This window comes from Cetorhinus maximus, chromosome 11 (assembly GCF_964194155.1).
Source record: "Cetorhinus maximus chromosome 11, sCetMax3.hap1.1, whole genome shotgun sequence".
Taxonomy (NCBI): Eukaryota; Metazoa; Chordata; class Chondrichthyes; order Lamniformes; family Cetorhinidae; genus Cetorhinus; species Cetorhinus maximus.
In genome coordinates, this window is record NC_135889.1 from 117,511,914 (window position 1) to 117,529,316 (window position 17,403).

The 17,403-nt window shown below is 41.9% G+C and overlaps 1 protein-coding gene across 3 annotated transcripts in view; it reads left to right on the forward strand.

Annotated features, from left to right (window-relative positions):
- Positions 1-17,403, forward strand: part of stam2 (signal transducing adaptor molecule (SH3 domain and ITAM motif) 2) — a 60,947-nt gene that overhangs the window by 3,856 nt on the left and 39,688 nt on the right. For all 3 annotated transcript variants that reach the window (XM_078552639.1, XM_078552638.1, XM_078552640.1), the window contains one exon: positions 16,679-16,763. In XM_078552639.1, the coding sequence (XP_078408765.1) occupies positions 16,726-16,763 (38 nt within the window). In that variant the 5' untranslated portion in view covers positions 16,679-16,725. The remainder of the gene's footprint in view (positions 1-16,678; positions 16,764-17,403) is intronic.

Below are 17,403 nucleotides of genomic sequence, written 5' to 3' on the forward strand. Positions count from 1 at the left end.
AGGTGATGACATCGGTCACAGTATTTTAATGGCTGTGTTGTGTATGTCAGTAAACTTGCAAGAAACCTTGAGCCTCGATAGACAGTGTTCTGGGTGCTCAGGACTTTTGTTTAAAACACTCTCAGAATTGATTGAGCTTGGATTCGATGTTCCCTAAGAAGGTAAGTATGGCAGGCTTATCCCTTCGCCTATTTAGGTGGTGAGAAGATGCTACTGTAATTTTATTTATCCCTGAGGGGGTGGGGAGGAGAATACCTCGCTTCCATTTGATAACTGGTAACAGTGGCCTAATTGAAATCAGAAGCTAGCCTTGTGGGCAATTACAGAACCACAGTCATTGCTGCATTCTGGAAGTGCCCATCAAGCAAAGGCTTGGTTGGATTCCTGCCCTTATTTTTCAAGTCCAGCGAGCAACACCGGCAAATACACTGCTGCACCATAAAGGTACTGTGTTACCGAGGATTTTCTGTTTGCAGACTGGAAATTCCTGTTTGTTATGCTTTTCCTACCACCTTCAAAAGTCTGCGTAGCACTGTAAGCGGAATGGGCTCGAGAGCGCGCCACCTTTTGCTTTCTGAAGTGCCCAGAATGCAAAACGTGTATGTTGGGTCAGTGTTGGAATGTCGGCAGCTTGGAAGCTGTTGTGGCATTTTCATACCGGCCCTCCTTTTAAAAGTATGGTTTTGTGTGTTTAATTAGAAATGTGGTTTTTATCCAGAGAAAATGACATGGGTGAAGCTGGGGGGATGGGGGGGGGGGCTGCCATCAACTTTAAATCAGTAAAGTAAACACTTACACACATGTCACTTAGTATGTGAATCGGGAAGTATGTGAATTGCAAAGTAGTTTACTTTGTAGATAACTTTTGTTTTGAAAGTAATCATTTACAGAAGTTAATTTCAGAAAAATGATGAAAATCTGTGAGAGAGATGCAGACTGGAATTTAATTGAGGGGTTCACTTGGGGGTGTGTATGTATGTGTATATATATATATATATATATCCTATATGTAATATACTATAACATACACACACGGAGTAGTGACATCACAAATTGTAACCCAACATTGTAGCCCACTCTGCTCCTGTAAACAGGTGAATTCTTATGAAAGGTAGTGGAGACACAAATTTGCCTTTTTAAAATTTTCCTTACAGACAGGTTAATGTGAAATTGTGCCCAAACAATCCTGTTCTCTGGCCAGACTGGAGCTCGAATATTGTGTTCAGTTTCCCTCATGACACTGATGTGTGTAGCTGTTCACTCGGAGTCTGAGTTGCTGTGGTAACATGCACTTTTACCTGTGTGTAGTCTGGAGCTGTGGATAGTAGTGGTAGAGGCTCCAGCGTTCTTTCACGTGGCTGACCAGGAACCTCTCCTGCTCATAACGCCTGCCATATTACCTTTGGCTGCGTTATGAACACACCTTCCTTGACCATCCAAGTCCTGGAGCAGGACTTGAACCTGGAGCTTCTGCCTCAGAGGCAGAGATGCTACGCACTATGCCACATGACCTCCCTCATCAGACTGATAACTTGTTTAAGTGATTAGGAAAGACCTGAAGAGCTTGTGTCTCTCAAAGACTGGAGAGCGTAGTCTTAAAATCATTTAAGATGCAATCAGCTGCTTTGGGGATTTGGAAGCATGAAGAGAATAGATTACTCTAGGCAAATTACGAGCTAGGATAAAACAAGTAGCCTTTTTTGTCTGTTTTTATCTTGAGTGTTATTGATGAATGAACACTGCTGTGGACCTCCGTTCACAATGAACATTATGAAATCCAGTAAAACTAAAGCTTTCCACTTTTACTCCTTGACAGATTAGTGATTTTGATATACAATATTGCAAGTTTTGCTAACTTGAGTCCCAGGACCCAATGATAATTGAATTGCCTGATGGGACAACTTTTCAATCTGCATGCTTCACAGTCAGGGGTTGCACCAGGTCAGCTGTGGGGGATGTTTTAGACTTGTGAACTCTGTGTCAAATTCTTTACCCCACATTTTGCCTAGACTTGTTTACTTACGAGTGGTTCTTTTTCTGGCTGCGTTCTTATGAGTAATTCCCACAGCTGAAGTGTTTTTTCCCTTTGGATAAGGGAAGCTGCCGAGAATTTAGGGTGCAGGATCGCTTGGAGCGTTGATGTTTGTTGGGCTGAGGGGGGTGGTGGGGACCTTTTCCTGGAGCTCACTTGCACACAGCACCAAAAGCAATGCACTGTTAGATTGTAAGATGCAGAATTCACATTCTGTTTGTGCTGTCAATATCTGCAGGGAGTTTGGAAGACACTCCCTTGTCAGCCTGTTATGCTTTTCAGTTCACAGTTTGAAGTAGGTTGTGCTTTTGTGCTGATTCAGACTGCGCTGTTAGTACAAAGCTATCGTTTAAGACCACTGATTAAAGGGGGAGTGACAGCATGGATATGGAATTAACCAAGAAACAAAAAGCAGTGTGCGCTGGTGAGCAATTGTTCTTCGAGTTGGAGGAAAGTATAGTGATGCCTCCCAGGGGTCGACAGTGGGCCCACTGCTCTTTTTGAGATGTGTTTATGACCTGATCTTGGATATTCGAGGCATAATTACATTTAAACATTTTGCGCAATCTGCAAATTTTGAAATTATTGACATTGAAGAGGATAGAACAAAGGTAGATTGGTGAAATGGGCAGAAAATTAGAAATAACTATGTATGATCTGATAGCCATTACAGAGACATGGCTGAAGGATGACAAAGACTGGTACCTGAATATTCATGGGCACATGACTTTTAGGAGGGACAGGAAGCTAGGAGAAGGTGGAGGGCTAACTCTGTTAATTAACAATGATGTTGGTACATGACCTTAATTCTGGAGATCAAGATGTAGAATCAGTTTGGGTAGAGATGAGAAATAGTAAAGGTAAGAAGTCACTTGTGGCAATGGTTTATAGGCCACTTACAGTAACCACATTGTAGGATGGGGTATGCAGGAAGAAATAATGGGGGCTTATGAGAAAGGTATGGTGATAATCATGGGTGACTTTAATCTACATATAGATTGGACAAATTAGATTGGTAAAGGTAGCCTGGATGATGTGTGCATAGTGTTTTCAGGATAGTTTCTTAGACCAGCACATTTTAGCACCGCTAGAGAATGGGTTACACTAGATCTAATAATGTGCAAAGAGGTAGGATTAATTAATGACCTCCTAGTGAAGGCACCCCTAGGTAGCAGTGATCATAATATGATTGAATTTCACATTCAGTTTGGGGGAAAGAGGAGTGGATCTAAGTCTAGTGGTTTAAACTCTAATAAGAGAAATTATGAGGGCATGAAAACAGGCTGGCTAAAGTAAACTGGCAAATTAGGTTAAGGGGTAGGTCAGTAGAGGTGCAGTGACAGACATTTAGGAGATGTTTCAGAATACTCAGAAAAGATACATTCTAGTGAGAAAGAAAGACTCTAAGGGAAGGACACGCCATCTGTGACTAACTAAAGAAGTTAAAGATAGTATCAAATTGAAAGAAAAAGCATATAATTCCGCAAAGATGAGTGGCAGGTCAGAAGATTGGACAGAATGTAAACAGCAAAGAATGACTAAAAGATTAATAAGGAGGGAGAAACTAGCGTACAAGAGAAAGCTAGCTAGAAATATTAAAAACAGAAGGCGTTTCTACAGGTATTTAGAAAGGATAAGAGTAAATAAAGTGAGCGTTGGTCCTCCAGAGAGCGAGAATGGGGAATGAATAATGGAAAATAAGTAAATAGTGGATGAGTAAAAGGGTACTGAGAAAATTATTAGGACCGAAAGGTGACAAGTCCCCAGGTCCCGAAGGACTTCATCCTCGGGCCTTGAAAGAAATGGTCGCTGAGATAGTAGATGCATTGGTTTTAATTATTCAAAATTCCCTAGATTCTGAAAAGGTACCATCGGATTGGAAAATAGTGAACGTGATGGCTCTATTCAAGAAAGGAGGGAGACAGAAAGCAGGAAGCTATGGGCCAGTTAGCTTAACATCTGTCAGGGAAAATGCTGGAATCTATTATTAAGGAGGTTATAGCGGGGCACCTAGAAAATCTCGTTACAATCAGGCAGAGTCAACATGGTTTTGATAAAGGGAAATCATAATATGATTATGTTTGACTAACTTTTGGAGTTCTTTGAGAAAGTAACAAGTAACATGGATAAAGGGAACCTTTGGATGTGCTGTACTTAGATTTTCAGAAGGCATTTGACAAGGTGCCACATCAAAGGTTATTGTGCAAAATAAGAGCTCATGATGTAGGAGGTACCATATTAGCATGGACAAAGGATAAAGTGTTGTTAGCTAACAAAGAGTAGGCATAACTGAGTCATTTTTGGGCCGGCAAGATGAAACAAGTGGAGTGCCACAGGGATCAGTGCTAGGGCTTCAAGTATTTACAATTTATATCAATGATTTGATTGAAGGAGCCGAATGTATTGTTGCTAAATTTGCTGATGACACAAAGATAGGTGGGAAAGTAGGTTGTGAAGAGGAATGAGGAGTCTGCAAAGGGACATAGGTTAAGTGAGTGGGCAAAAAATTTGGACGATGGTGTATAATATGGGAAAATGTGAACTTGTCCACTTTGGCAGGAAGAATAGCAAAGCAGCATATTATTTAAATGGAGAGAGATTGCGGAACTCGGTGGTACAGAGGGATCTGGATGTCCTGGTATATGAATCACAAAAAGTTAATATGCAGGTACAGCGAGTGATTAGGAAGGCGAATAGAATGTTCTCGTTTATTATAAGGGGAATAGAATATAAAAGTAGGGATGTTTTGCTGTGGTTGTACAGGGTGTTGGTGAGACCACATCTGGAGTACTATGTACAGTTTTGGTCTCTTTATTTAAGAAGGGATATAAATGCGTTAGAAGCAGTTCAGAAAAGGTTCACTCGACTGATACCTGGGATGGGGGAGTAATCTTATGAGGAAAGGTTGGACAGGTTAGGCCTGTATCCATTGGAGTTTAGAAGAATGAGAGGTGATCCTATTGAAACATAAGATCCTGAGGGGACTTTACAGGGTGGATGCTGAAAGGATGCCTCCCCTTGACGGAGAGACTAGAACTAGGGGACACAGTTTAAAAATAAGGGGTCTCCCGTTTAAGTCAGAGATGAGAAGAAATGTTTTCTCTCAGAGGATCGTGAATCTTTGGAACTGTCTTCCCCAGAGAGTGGTGGAGGCAGGGTCATTAAATATTTTCAAAGCAGAGTTGGATTGACTCCCTTGTTAGTCAAGAATCTAAGTTTTGGGGTAGGTGGAATGGGGAGTTGAGGCTACAATCAGATCAGCCATGATCTTATTGAATGGCGGATCAGGTGTGAGGAGTTGAATGGTCTACTTCTCATTTATTTTGTATGTCTGTATATGAAGGCATTCGAGAGGGTGCATAAAGGATTTGCAAGAATGATTCTAGGATGAGGGACTTCAGTTATATGGATAGATTGGAGAAGCTGGGGTTGTTCCCCTAAGAGAAGGTTGAGAGGAGATTTGACGGAGGTATTCAAAATCTTGAGGGGTCTAGAGAAAGTAAGTAGGTAGAAACCCTTCCTATTGGTTAAAGGATCAAAAACCAGAGGAGGCAGATAAAACGTAATTGGCAAAAGAACCAAAGGTGATTTGAGGAAAAACTTTTTTAACTTAAGTGTTTAGGATTTAAAATGTACTTCCTGAGTGTGTGGTGGAGGCAGATTCAATCTTTTTTTAAACAAGGAATTGGGTCTTTATCTGAAGAGAAAGATACCCAAGGCCACTGGGGAAAAAGGTGTGAGGGGGACTAGCTGAGCTGTTTCTTGCAAAGAACCAGCACCGATGCAACGGGCCGAATGGCTGCCTGGCTGCCTTCTGTGCAGTATCCATGATTCTATGATAACAGCACACTTGGTTCCGTTTCCTAATGAAGGTGGCTTATATTGATCATGGGTGCATTGAAAAGATTTGCAAAAGAACAGCAATGCTCATAATACAGTCTTAATATTTTGCAATCTTGTACCCTGAGGACAATGACTTTTGTAGAAATTGCTGAGACTTTGAAAGTCCTCTGGTGCCTAGGCTAACCTGCTCCGTCTTCACCTACAAGCTTAAGACAGTGACTATTAGCTGACTAGTTTACTATGTTAAATCATCACAGTCAAGCCTGAACATATTCTCTAACACCTAGCAAAGTGATGTTAAGAACAGAAATCCTGACTCATTTGCCCCAACCCAGCCCACCGACTAACTTTCTTTGGTGGAGGTTCTTCATGTGATGAAACCAGATCACTCGAACTTTGCTGTTGCGGTTAGTGACATTTGTTGGGTTACTGTCTGATCGTTGTAGGGCAGCCATCTAGCATTAATGGTTTGAACTTTTTTATGTTTAATACTCGACTTCAAATATCAAGCAAGATTCATTACTGCAGAGCCGGTTATTGCAAAATACCGGATTGTGGCAAGACTCTGAGACAATTGTTGGAAAGATAGACCTTGGAATTAATACTCTGTTCATGATATCATTCTACCAGTGACTAAATTATTGGTATTAATGCCAGATTTGTACTGCAAATAGGATTTTTTCCTGAAAAAAGACTTGTATAGTACCTTTTACAACCTCTGGGCACTTCAAAATGCTTTAGAATCATAGAAAGTTTACAGCACAGAAAGAGGCCACTTGGCCCATCGTGTCTGCACTGACCAAAAAAAGAGCCACCCAGCCTAGTCCCGCTTTCCAGCTTTCGGTCCGTAGTCCTGCAGGTTATGGCACTTCAGGTGCGTATCCAGACACCTCTTTAAATGAGTTGGGGGTTTCTGCCTCTACTGCCCTTTTCAGAGAATGAGGTCCAGACCCCTACAACCCTCTGGTTGAAAAGACTTTCTCATCTCCCCTAGTCACTGACCTGTCTGCTAAAGTAAATAGGCCCTTCCCATCCACTCCATCCATTTTGTAGATCTCAATCAAATCTCCCCTCAGCCTCCTCTATTCAAAGGAGAACAACCCCAGCCTGTCCAACCTCTCCTCATAGCTGAAATTTTCCAGTCCTGGCAACATCCTCATAAACTCCTCTGTACCCTCTCTAGTACAATTAAACTCTTTCTGTAATGAGGTGACCAGATCTGCACACACACCAACGTTCCCCCCGCTCACCCCACCCATCCTCATGCCTCTTTTAAATATATGTCAGCGCTGTAAAAGAATGATAAGAATGAAATGTGCAGTGTGACGTTTTGAAGAAAGAGTAGTAGATCGGTACTTATCCAATTGTCATTGTTGTCTTAATTATTGTCATTATCCAAAGCAAGTGTGGCCTAACTAATGTTTTATATAGTTCCAGCATAACCTCCCTACTCTTATTTTCTATGCCTCGGCTAATAAATGGAAGGATTTATTTAAAGTCAATAAAATTACTTTTTTTTTTAATGTTGAAGTGTTGACCGGTAGGAAATTTATCCAAGTGATAGTTCTGTTGGGTCAGTGATGAGTCTCTATCTCTGAGCCAGGAAGGTCTTTGCTGATAAAAACTAAAAGCTACTGCGGATGCTGGAAATCCAAAACAAAAACAGAATTACCTGGAAAAACTCAGCAGGTCTGGCAGCATCGGTGGAGAAGAAAAGAGTCGACGTTTCGAGTCCACATGACCCTTCAACAGAACTGAGTTTAGTTAGGAGAGGGGTGAAATATAAGCTGGTTTAAGGTGGGGGCGGGGGGAGAGAAGTTGAGGGTGGGGTGGTTGTAGGGACAAGCAAGCAGTGATAGGAGCAGATAATCAAAAGATGTCACAGACAAAAGGATCAAAGAGGTGTTGAAGGTGGTGATATTATCTAAGAAAAGTGCTAATTAAGAATGGATGGCAGGACACTCAAGGTACAGCTCTAGTGGGGGTGGGGGGGAAAGACTGACAAGGTATTAGTTGTAGATTTAAAAATAATGGAAATAGGTGGGAAAAGAAAAAACTATATAAATTATTGAAAAAAACAAAAGGGAGGGGGAAGAAACAGGGTGGGGATGGGGGGGGAGGGAGTTTAAGATCTAAAGTTGTTGAATTCAATATTCAGCCCGGAAGGCTGTAAAGTGCCTAGTCGGAAGATGAGGTGCTGTTCCTCCAGTTTGCGTTGGGCTTCACTGGAACAATGCAGCAAGCCAAGGACAGACATGTGGGCAAGAGAACAGGGTGGAGTGTTAAAATGGCAAGCGACAGGGAGGTTTGGGTCTTTCTTGCGGACAGACCGCAGGTGTTCTGCAAAGCGGTCGCCCAGTTTGCGTTTGGTCTCTCCAATGTAGAGGAGACCGCATTGGGAGCAACGAATGCAGTAGACTAAGTTAGGGGAAATGCAAGTGAAATACTGCTTCACTTGAAAGGAGTGTTTGGGCCCTTGGACGGTGAGGAGAGAGAGAGTGAAGGGGCAGGTGTTGCATGGTCTTTGATGATTTTAGTTCACTAATAGGTGCCATAATCGGCCCTAGTGTTCCCCAGATTAGACAAGTAGTAAATTCCTTGTGATCCCTTCTACGGATTGCTATGTACCCTGCTGGGAGCGTGTGTGGGAGTGCGTGTGTGTATGTGTCCTTTCTGAAATGAGGGCAAAATGTAATGCACAATTAAACACCTGCAAGCTCTTCATCAAATCTCAGGGGCACTTGAGGAAGGTGGCAAAGGGTGGTATTCCCTCTAGAGGTACAAGATGGTGCATGCTTTCTGGCAAAGTTGGTCAAAATTTACCATTAAATCCAAGAGGAAATCCAGGTGAAACTTCTTTACTCAGAGTGGTGTAAATCTGGAATTCGTGACCTAAAGGAATGGTTGAGGCAAATAGCATAGGTGTATTGAAGGGGAAGCTAGATAAGTAACATGAGGAAGAAAGGAATAGAGTTATACTGACGGGTTTAGATGAAGAGGGGGTTGGAAGAAATCCAAGTGGAGCATAAAACCAGCAAAGACCTGTAGGCGGAATAGCCTACATCTGTGCTGGAAATACTGGGTGAAAATGAAAGAAGAGAAAAGGTTTCCTTTGGACTCTAGCAATATTACCAGTTAGTGCAGAGTACCGTGAACAATGCTGAAAATGTTCTTTGTTTCTACTGGAAAGAACAGATGCAGTTTCAGCACTCATGCTGGCACTAGCCTTAATTTATTACACCACCTCCCCCACCCCACCCACCCTCATGCCTCTTTTAAATATATGTCAGCGCCGTAAAAGAACGATAAGAATGAAATATGCACTGTAATGTTTTGGAGGCAGAGCAGTAGATTGGTAATTAATGGATCATTATCTGTAGCAAGCTGAGAGAGAGATTAAATAGCTTTAAAGGACACGTTGTCTGACAAACTGCATACAGGAGGCCCCTCAGGAATGTTGGTTGGAATTTTAAACAATCTGAATCATGGCCTATATTTTCTGACCTTCTCCAAAGTCTTTACATACTGGGCAGTAATTTGCTGACCTACAAATACATATTTCCTTTAATTAAGAGCAAAAACTGTACAGTATTTGGATGGGGGTGGGAAATTCAGGGTCAGCATTTTGAATAGCACTTTAGTATCTTGTCAGGGTTCAATCCCATGGGTAGTGTCTGGTGGTATCTAATGGTAAATGGGCTGGAGAGCGTATGAGACAGGCTCTTGGAGCTCTTGTTCATCTGTATTATTGACTGATTGAAATACAGTCTGGATTTGCTTAGTTTATTTGAACAAAATTTTATATTGTCAAAAGAAGTCCTTGAAGTATGTCCACATGTATTATGAACTACACATAAGAATATATACAAATGCCAAAAAAGACCATTTTGGCTCTGGTGTCTTGTTCTAAAATGATGCGTACAGATTTTTATCTTTCTAAACTTCTGTGGTCACAAATAACATGCTGTGAGTTGACTGTGGGTGCTTTATCCCTTCTTGGCCTCCAACTCTCAAGCAGCGATTATTTAAGGTCAATCTTTTATTCATCTGTGCGTGATTGTGTAAAATTAAAGGAATTAAATTAGGTCATTCAGCTACGCAATTGTACAGGCATAGAAGACAGGCAGGGCTCGGAGTCCGTTTGGCACTGGGTCAGCCTTATGTAAGATGAAAAAACGGACAAAGTAAAAGACAGCAGCAGACATGATTCCATACAGCAGTGAGATGAACCAAGAAGCCACTATCTTGAGCAGCTCCAACAACTTGACACCATGGGGACCTGTAGCCACCAAACAGAAACCAGTGGATTCTTGTCAAAGGTGTCCTTACAGAACCGGTTGATTAAACACGTTTTTCCGACTGACAGGTCCCCAACTACAATAATCTTGGAAATCTTCAAACCAACTGTTCCTGTCCTGTCATCCTGGCAGGCATGTTTCACTTTGGGATTAAATATGTCCTTGGTATGGAGAGTAGCTTTTTTTGTGAAACACGAAGGTAGATCTGGTATGATTCGGTCTCTTCTGACTGGTGGAAGTACACTCATGGTTGGCTGCTACTGTCTTGTTAATTTCTGTGAAACTGACACTCGAAATCTCAACCTTTTTCTCATCCATGAGGTCTATGGACTCTAATTGTGTTCCTTGGTGAGCTCTGTAGATTTCAACAAGATTGTCAAAGTTGGTGGTTAAAACCAGGGTTCCATTTTCCATCGGCTTCTCATACGTGTTACACAATTCAAAAAATAGGTGACGGCTGAGCTGTCCCTCAACTCCATTTACCATAACTTTGCTCCATAAACCTTGATGCCCTTACCTGAGAAAAATCTATCAACCTCTCAGCCTTGAAACCTGCAATTGATTTCTACCCCGCTGCCCCACAGCATCCACAAGCTTTTTGGAAGCAAGTTCCAGATTTCCCTTCTGTGGAAAAGCCCTTTTTGACTTCATTTCTAAATAGCCAACCTCTGATTTAAAGATTATCGCCCTCTTGTTCTAGATTTCCCAAATAGAGGAAATAGTTTTTTCATATCTATCCTGCCTGATCCCCAATTGCAGGGTTTCTGCCTCCACATCCTTTCAGGCAACGAGTTCCAAACCCCCCATCACCCTCTGCATGAAAAAAAATTCTCCTCAACTCACCTCTAATCCTTCTCTCAACTACTTTAAATCTATGTTCTCCGGTAAGGGAAATAAGTCCTTCCTACCCACTCTATCTAGGCCTCGTAATATTATACATCTCACTATATCTCCCCATTGGCCTCCTCTGTTCCAAACATAACAACCCCAGCTTAACCAGTCAAGTGCTCCTGTTGGGGTCAGCTAACTGGATAGACTGACAACTGAACCTGGCATCTTGTGGTATCTACAGCACATCACGCTTTTCATAGTAATGAAGGCATTGGATGCCATCTGGTTGGATGGTTTATTGGAAATGGTTAAGAATGGGGGGAACAGGGGCCATAATGGCTAACAATGCAGTAATAAAGCATCTGGGATTCTGGGCTTTATAAACAGAGGCATAAGAATACAAAAGCCAGGAAGTTAGGCTGTACCTGTATAAAACACTAGCTCAACTCCAGCTGGAGTATTGTGTCTAATTCTGGGCAACACACCTTGGGAAGGGCATGAAGGCTTTGGAAAGGATACGTAACAAATTTACTAGAATGGTTCCAGGGATGAGGGGGTTACCGTTATGTAGAGAGATTGGAGAAATTGCTCTCTCCTCAGAGCATAGGAGGCTATGAGGAGATTTGATAGAGGTGTTCAAAATCGTAAAGGGTTCAGATAGGGTAAATGAGGAGAAACTTTGTCCAATAGCTTTAGGATCAAAGACCAGAGGATAGATTTATGGTGCCTGGGAAAGGACATGAGGAAAAACTTTTTTCAACGTGATGACTGATAAGGATTTGGACTGCACTGACTGATATGGTGGTGGATACCAATTCAATAGTAGCCTTTTAAGGTGAACTGGATAAATACTTGAAGACAAAAGTGCAAGGATGTTGGGAAAGAGCCTGGGAGTGAGACTAATTGGATTATTCTTCAAAAGAGCAGACAGAGAATCGATGGGCAGAATGACCTTCTCCTGCGTTGTACTATTCTTTGATTAACTTGTAGTGAAGAGTTAGTCTAGATGTCGGGAACCAGAGTCATCACCCTCTGGAACAAGCTGCTGATATGTGGTATGGGATCATGACAGTTCTTTAAAAGTAAACTTCACAGGTCCTTGAAAGAGAATATTTCCAGTTATAGGAGGTAAGTTGCTATTTGTAATTCTGGTGAGTCATAGAATATGCAATCTCCTGGAATATGTCATTGTGAGTTAGGGAGGAAGTTCCAAAAGTTTTTTTTTAAAATTGGCTGCAGGTTTTTTTCAGCTTGCATTATTTTTCCTTGTTTTGGGGCATGACCTGTTGTGAGGAGGGGAAATGGCCTACAAGGTTCTATTGTTAACTGAATGTGGTGACTTTTGATGGGCTTGATGTTAGTAGGCACTTGCCATAAGCTGATCCTGCAGCTTCAACAGCAAGCGCAATGATTCTCTGAATCCCTTCTGTTGTCCAGGAGTAGGCCACTCAACTCCTCAAGACTGTCCAGTCATTTAGTCAGACCCTGGCTGATAGTACCTCAATTGGGAGCAATTTTGAATTCGGCAGAGGGGGACCTATAGACATTAAGAGGGGGAAAATAGAGTATGAGAGTAAACTTGCAAGGAACATAAAAGCGGACTACAAAAGCTTCTATAATATGTAAAAAGAAAAAGATTAGTGAAGACAAATTTAGGCCCCATTCAATCTGAAACGGAAAATTTATAATAGAGAACAAAGAAATGGCAGAGCAATTAAACAACTACTTCAGTTCTGTCTTCATGGAGAAGACACCAATAAGTTCCCAGAAATGCTAAGGAACCAAGGGTTTAGTGAGAAAGAGGAATTGAAAGAAATTAGTAGTACTAAAACAATAGTGCTGGAGAAATTAATGGGACTGAAAGCCAAACCCAGGGTCTGATAATCTACGTCCTGCGGTATTAAAGGAGATGGCCATGGAAATAGTAGATATGATGGTTGTCATCTTCCAAAATTGTGTAGATTCTGGAACAGTCCCGGCATTTGGAAGGTGGCAAATGTAACCCACTATTTCTTTTAAAAAAGAAGGAAGGAGAAAACAGAGAATTACAGACCGGTTAACCTGACATCCGTAGGAGGGAAAATGCTAGACTCTGTTATAAAGGATGTGATAACGGGACACTTAGAAAATATCAACGGGATTAGACAAATTCAACATGGATTTATGAAAGGGAAATTATGTTTGACAATCCTACTGGAGTTCTTTGAGGATGTAACTAGCAGAATAGATAAGGGAGAACAAGTGGATGTTGTGTATTTGGATTTTCAGAAATTTTGATAAAGTCTCACATAAGAGGTTAGTGTGTAAAATTAAAGTACATGGGATTAGGGGTAATATATTGGCATGGATTGAGAATTGGTTAGTGGACAGGAACCGGAGAGTAGGAATGAACGGACCTTTTTTGGTGTGGCAGTTGGTGACTAGTGGGGTACCGCGGGGATCAGTGCTTGGCCCCAGCTATGCACAGTATATAGCAATGATTTGGATGAAGGAACCAAGTGTAATATTTCCAAGTTTGCTGACGACATGAAACTTGGTGGGAATGTGAGCAATGAGGCGGGTGTTAATGACGCTTCAAGGCAATTTAGACAGGCTGAGTGAGTGGGCAAACACATGGCAGGTGCAGTATAACGTGGATAAGTGTGAAGATATCCACTTCGGTAGGAAAAACAGAAGTATTTAAATGGTGATAGATTGGGAAATACAAAGGGACCTGAGTGTCCTTGTACACCAATCACTGAAAGCAAGCATTTGAGAAGGGAAATGGCATGTTGGCCTTCATTGCGAAAGGAATTGAGTACAGAAGCAAGGATGCATTACTGCCTCTGTGCAGGGCCTTGGTGAGACCACACCTGGAATATTGTGTGCAGTTTTTGCCCCCTTACCTATGACAGGGTATACTTGCCATATAGGAAGTGCAGCGGAGATTCACCAGACTGATTCCTGGGATGGCAGAATTGTTGTATGAGGAGAGATTGGGCCAACTCTGCCTGTATTCACTGGAGTTTAGAAGAATGAGAGGGGATCTCATTGAAACATATAGCATTCTGGCAGGGATGGACAGACTGGATACAGGGATGATATTTCTTCTGGCTGGGGAGTCTAGAACTAGAACAGCCTTGGGATACGGGGTAGGCCATTTAGGACTGAGATGAGGAGAAACTTCTTCACTCAGAGGGTGGTGAACCTGTGGAATTCTCTATCACAGAAGGCTGTGGAGGCCAAGTCACTAAATATATTTAAGAAGGAAATAGATTTCTGGACCCTAAAGGTGTCAAGGGGTATGGGGAGAGCACGAGAGTGTGGCTTTGAGATAGAGGATCAGCCATGATATTGAATGGTGTAGTAGGCTCGAAGGGCTGAATGGCCTACTGCTCTTATTTTCTATGTTCCTATGTCTGTGTTTCTCAATTATTTTACGAGGCAGAGTTATTGCAGAATTTTTTTGTTCATGGGATGTGTGCAAATTTCCTGTATTACAATAGTTCGAAAAATATTTTGGTTATTTTCTCTCGCTCTTTCATTCTGCCCTCGCCCTCTTTCTCTCTCCCCCCCCCCCCCAAGTCTGTGGCCCAGTTGATGCATTTGTTTAATATTTTGACAATCCAAGTCCTTATAGCAGTGCTTTATCAATTAGAGTATGAGTGAATGCAGCAGTGCAGAGTAGCAAGATGCATAGTGCTCAATATACGGAATCCTCAGCCACGTCAATTTGTGAAGGTCCCTAAGTGAAGGCACGTTGGCTGGGGCTGAGATCCATCCACCCAGACTGCACCGTCACACCTTCCAGACTGGGAAAATGATCATCTGACCATCTCAGCATTGCACTTGGGGACTAGGAATGGGAAAGTAGAACAAAAATATTTTAGCAGAATAGCTGCTCGTTTCTCTCGGGTTTTCCTGTCTCTCTCACTCTGGAATACAGGCTGCATGAAACTATGTAATTATGATGCTAGATGATTATGTGTGGAGCCTGTTTGAATTAGTGCTCAGATGTTCTGTATTGCTGTTTCACAGTAATGTGCCGACTAAGGTGAAAGTTTTACATCACATTTTAGGAGAAAATTCCATTTGGGGAAAATTCTAAATCTAAAGAAGTTAGATTTGTAGCCCTCTGAAGCCACGTCTGGTTTGGGGTGGTATATGGAGTGTGCTGGGGTTTGCTGCATTTTTTTCAGCCTTCCTGTTTAATGGTTGCCCCTCCATTTCCTCCTTTTGAGCACCATTCATTTAAAACTCCTTGTCCTCATTTGTACATCTCTCCATATCCCTATTCTTCCCTACATCGGTTCTTGATGTAATGGTTCCAGGAATGCGAAATTACAGTTATGCGAGTAGTCTGGAGAAGCTGGGAATGTTCTTAAATCAGAGAGGACTGACAGGATATTTGATAGAAGTGTTCAAAATCTGTGAAGCATTTAGATAAGGCCGATATATTAAAAAAAAAAGTTTCCAGTGATTGAAGGATCGATAACCACAGAACACAGATTGAGGGCGATTGGCAAAAGAACCAGCAGTGACTTGAGAAGTTTTTCATGTAATGAGTGGTAAGGATTTGGAATATAGTTCTTGTACCTAATAAGTGGTGGGAATAGATTCAATAAGTACCCTTAGAAGGGAATTGAAATAACACTTGAAGAAGGAAAATTGTAGGGATGGGGGAAAGAGCAGAACTAACTGGGTTGCTTCTTGAAAGTTCCAGGATAGACTCGATAGGCCAAATGGCAGTTTCCTGTGCTGTATTATTCAATGAATTCACTCCCCCCACTCTTCAACTCTAATCTGTTGTGCTGTCCTTCCACTCCATAAGTGTTTTTCCAGATTTCGCTTCACCTTGCTATGTCTCTTGCCCATCTTCTAAAGACTCCTTGATCCACTCCTCCGACTTCTGTTCATGCCTGATGTGAAGTGTCATTGTTTATTTTGCTACACGAGTGCAGCTTTTTGTTAATTAGCATTTGCAGCTAAGTTTACAAATTGGACAGCTGGGAATATTTTTGTCATGGCAGCTTGTTGTCTTTCTACAAGGTGTTGTGTACACGTTTTAATGCATGGTTCTTTCCCAGCAGACAACCTAGCAACTTCAAATGCCTTTTCTGCTCCCAAATGTGTTTGTGACTTCTGGCCAACCTGAGTTATCTGGCCCCTAGGCTGGCACTGGGATTTGTCGGGAGGAACCCGCTTGGGATTCGTGCTACCGATTGTTGCTCAGTGTCCTGGGCATGAGGCAAGACTATGTTCAGATGTTATACCTTGATGGTGTGAAAGCCTTACTTGGACAAGGAGTGCTGCCAGCATCCATGGAACCTCAATATATGAGCCAGTAGCATCAGCTACCGTATTGGAGGGTAAAAGCTAACAGCACGATATTGTTCTAACAGTGAATTAACTGACTCAACCAGTGACCATAGGCATGGTTTATGTGAGAAATGTCCTACTGGTGCTGCACAGAATGTGCCTGCATCTTCCAGACAATGTTGGAACAGCAATAGGTTAAAATCTCCTGCTACATTCCCATGTTGTTGAACCTGACCAGAGATGTTGTCCTGTACCCAGATGCAAAAAGCTTTGCTTTCCCCACCAGTGACATTTTATGCATAAATATTCCATCCCACGAAAATTGTGTTTAACTATTAAATGCTGAACTGTTACTGACATATCCTCTCTTCTCCAGAAAAAGCCACGAATGAGCACTACACCAGTGAAGACTGGACTCTCATCATGGATATCTGTGATCGTGTTGGGACCACACCAAATGGGTATGGATGGAAAATATATTTTAACTTATTGACTCTTCCCCTTTTAACCTTTTTGAAGGATGTGTCATTTAGAAGTTGGCTTGATGACTGATTTAGCGAGTGAGTAATTGAGCTGTACAGATGAGTGAAGCTGGGTTTGATCTCTGGCCTGAACCCTATTGCCCACTTACAGCCAGCGAGGCAGTAGAGTTGCTGCATTAGCTTTTGTGCCCCAATTTTGAGGAGGAGGGAAATTGATCATTGGTTGCCCTCCTGATCACTATCCAGCGAGCCTTCCTTCAATGGCTATTGATCAATCTCACGTGCAAATAATGCCCACTTGGGTAAGGCATTGGCAGATGGCCATAAATACACTCCTCTTGTGTGTGAACATTAGGATTAATCTAAATAATAATGTGTGCAATTTTCTTACCATGCGGCATAGAATTATGGTGAGCCCAAACAGAACCATTGTTGATTTTTTTTTCTTCTTTGAATGTTGGGTTGTCTCTCGAGTATCGCAGTCTAATTGCTCAACAAGAAAGCTACATAGCTACTGTTATTGCAATGATGTACTGTCAGTGCTGGCAACTGTCCCATTGCTATGATATTTGCTTGCCTTTCGCCCAATTTATCCAAAAATGATTTCTTCAGCAAAATT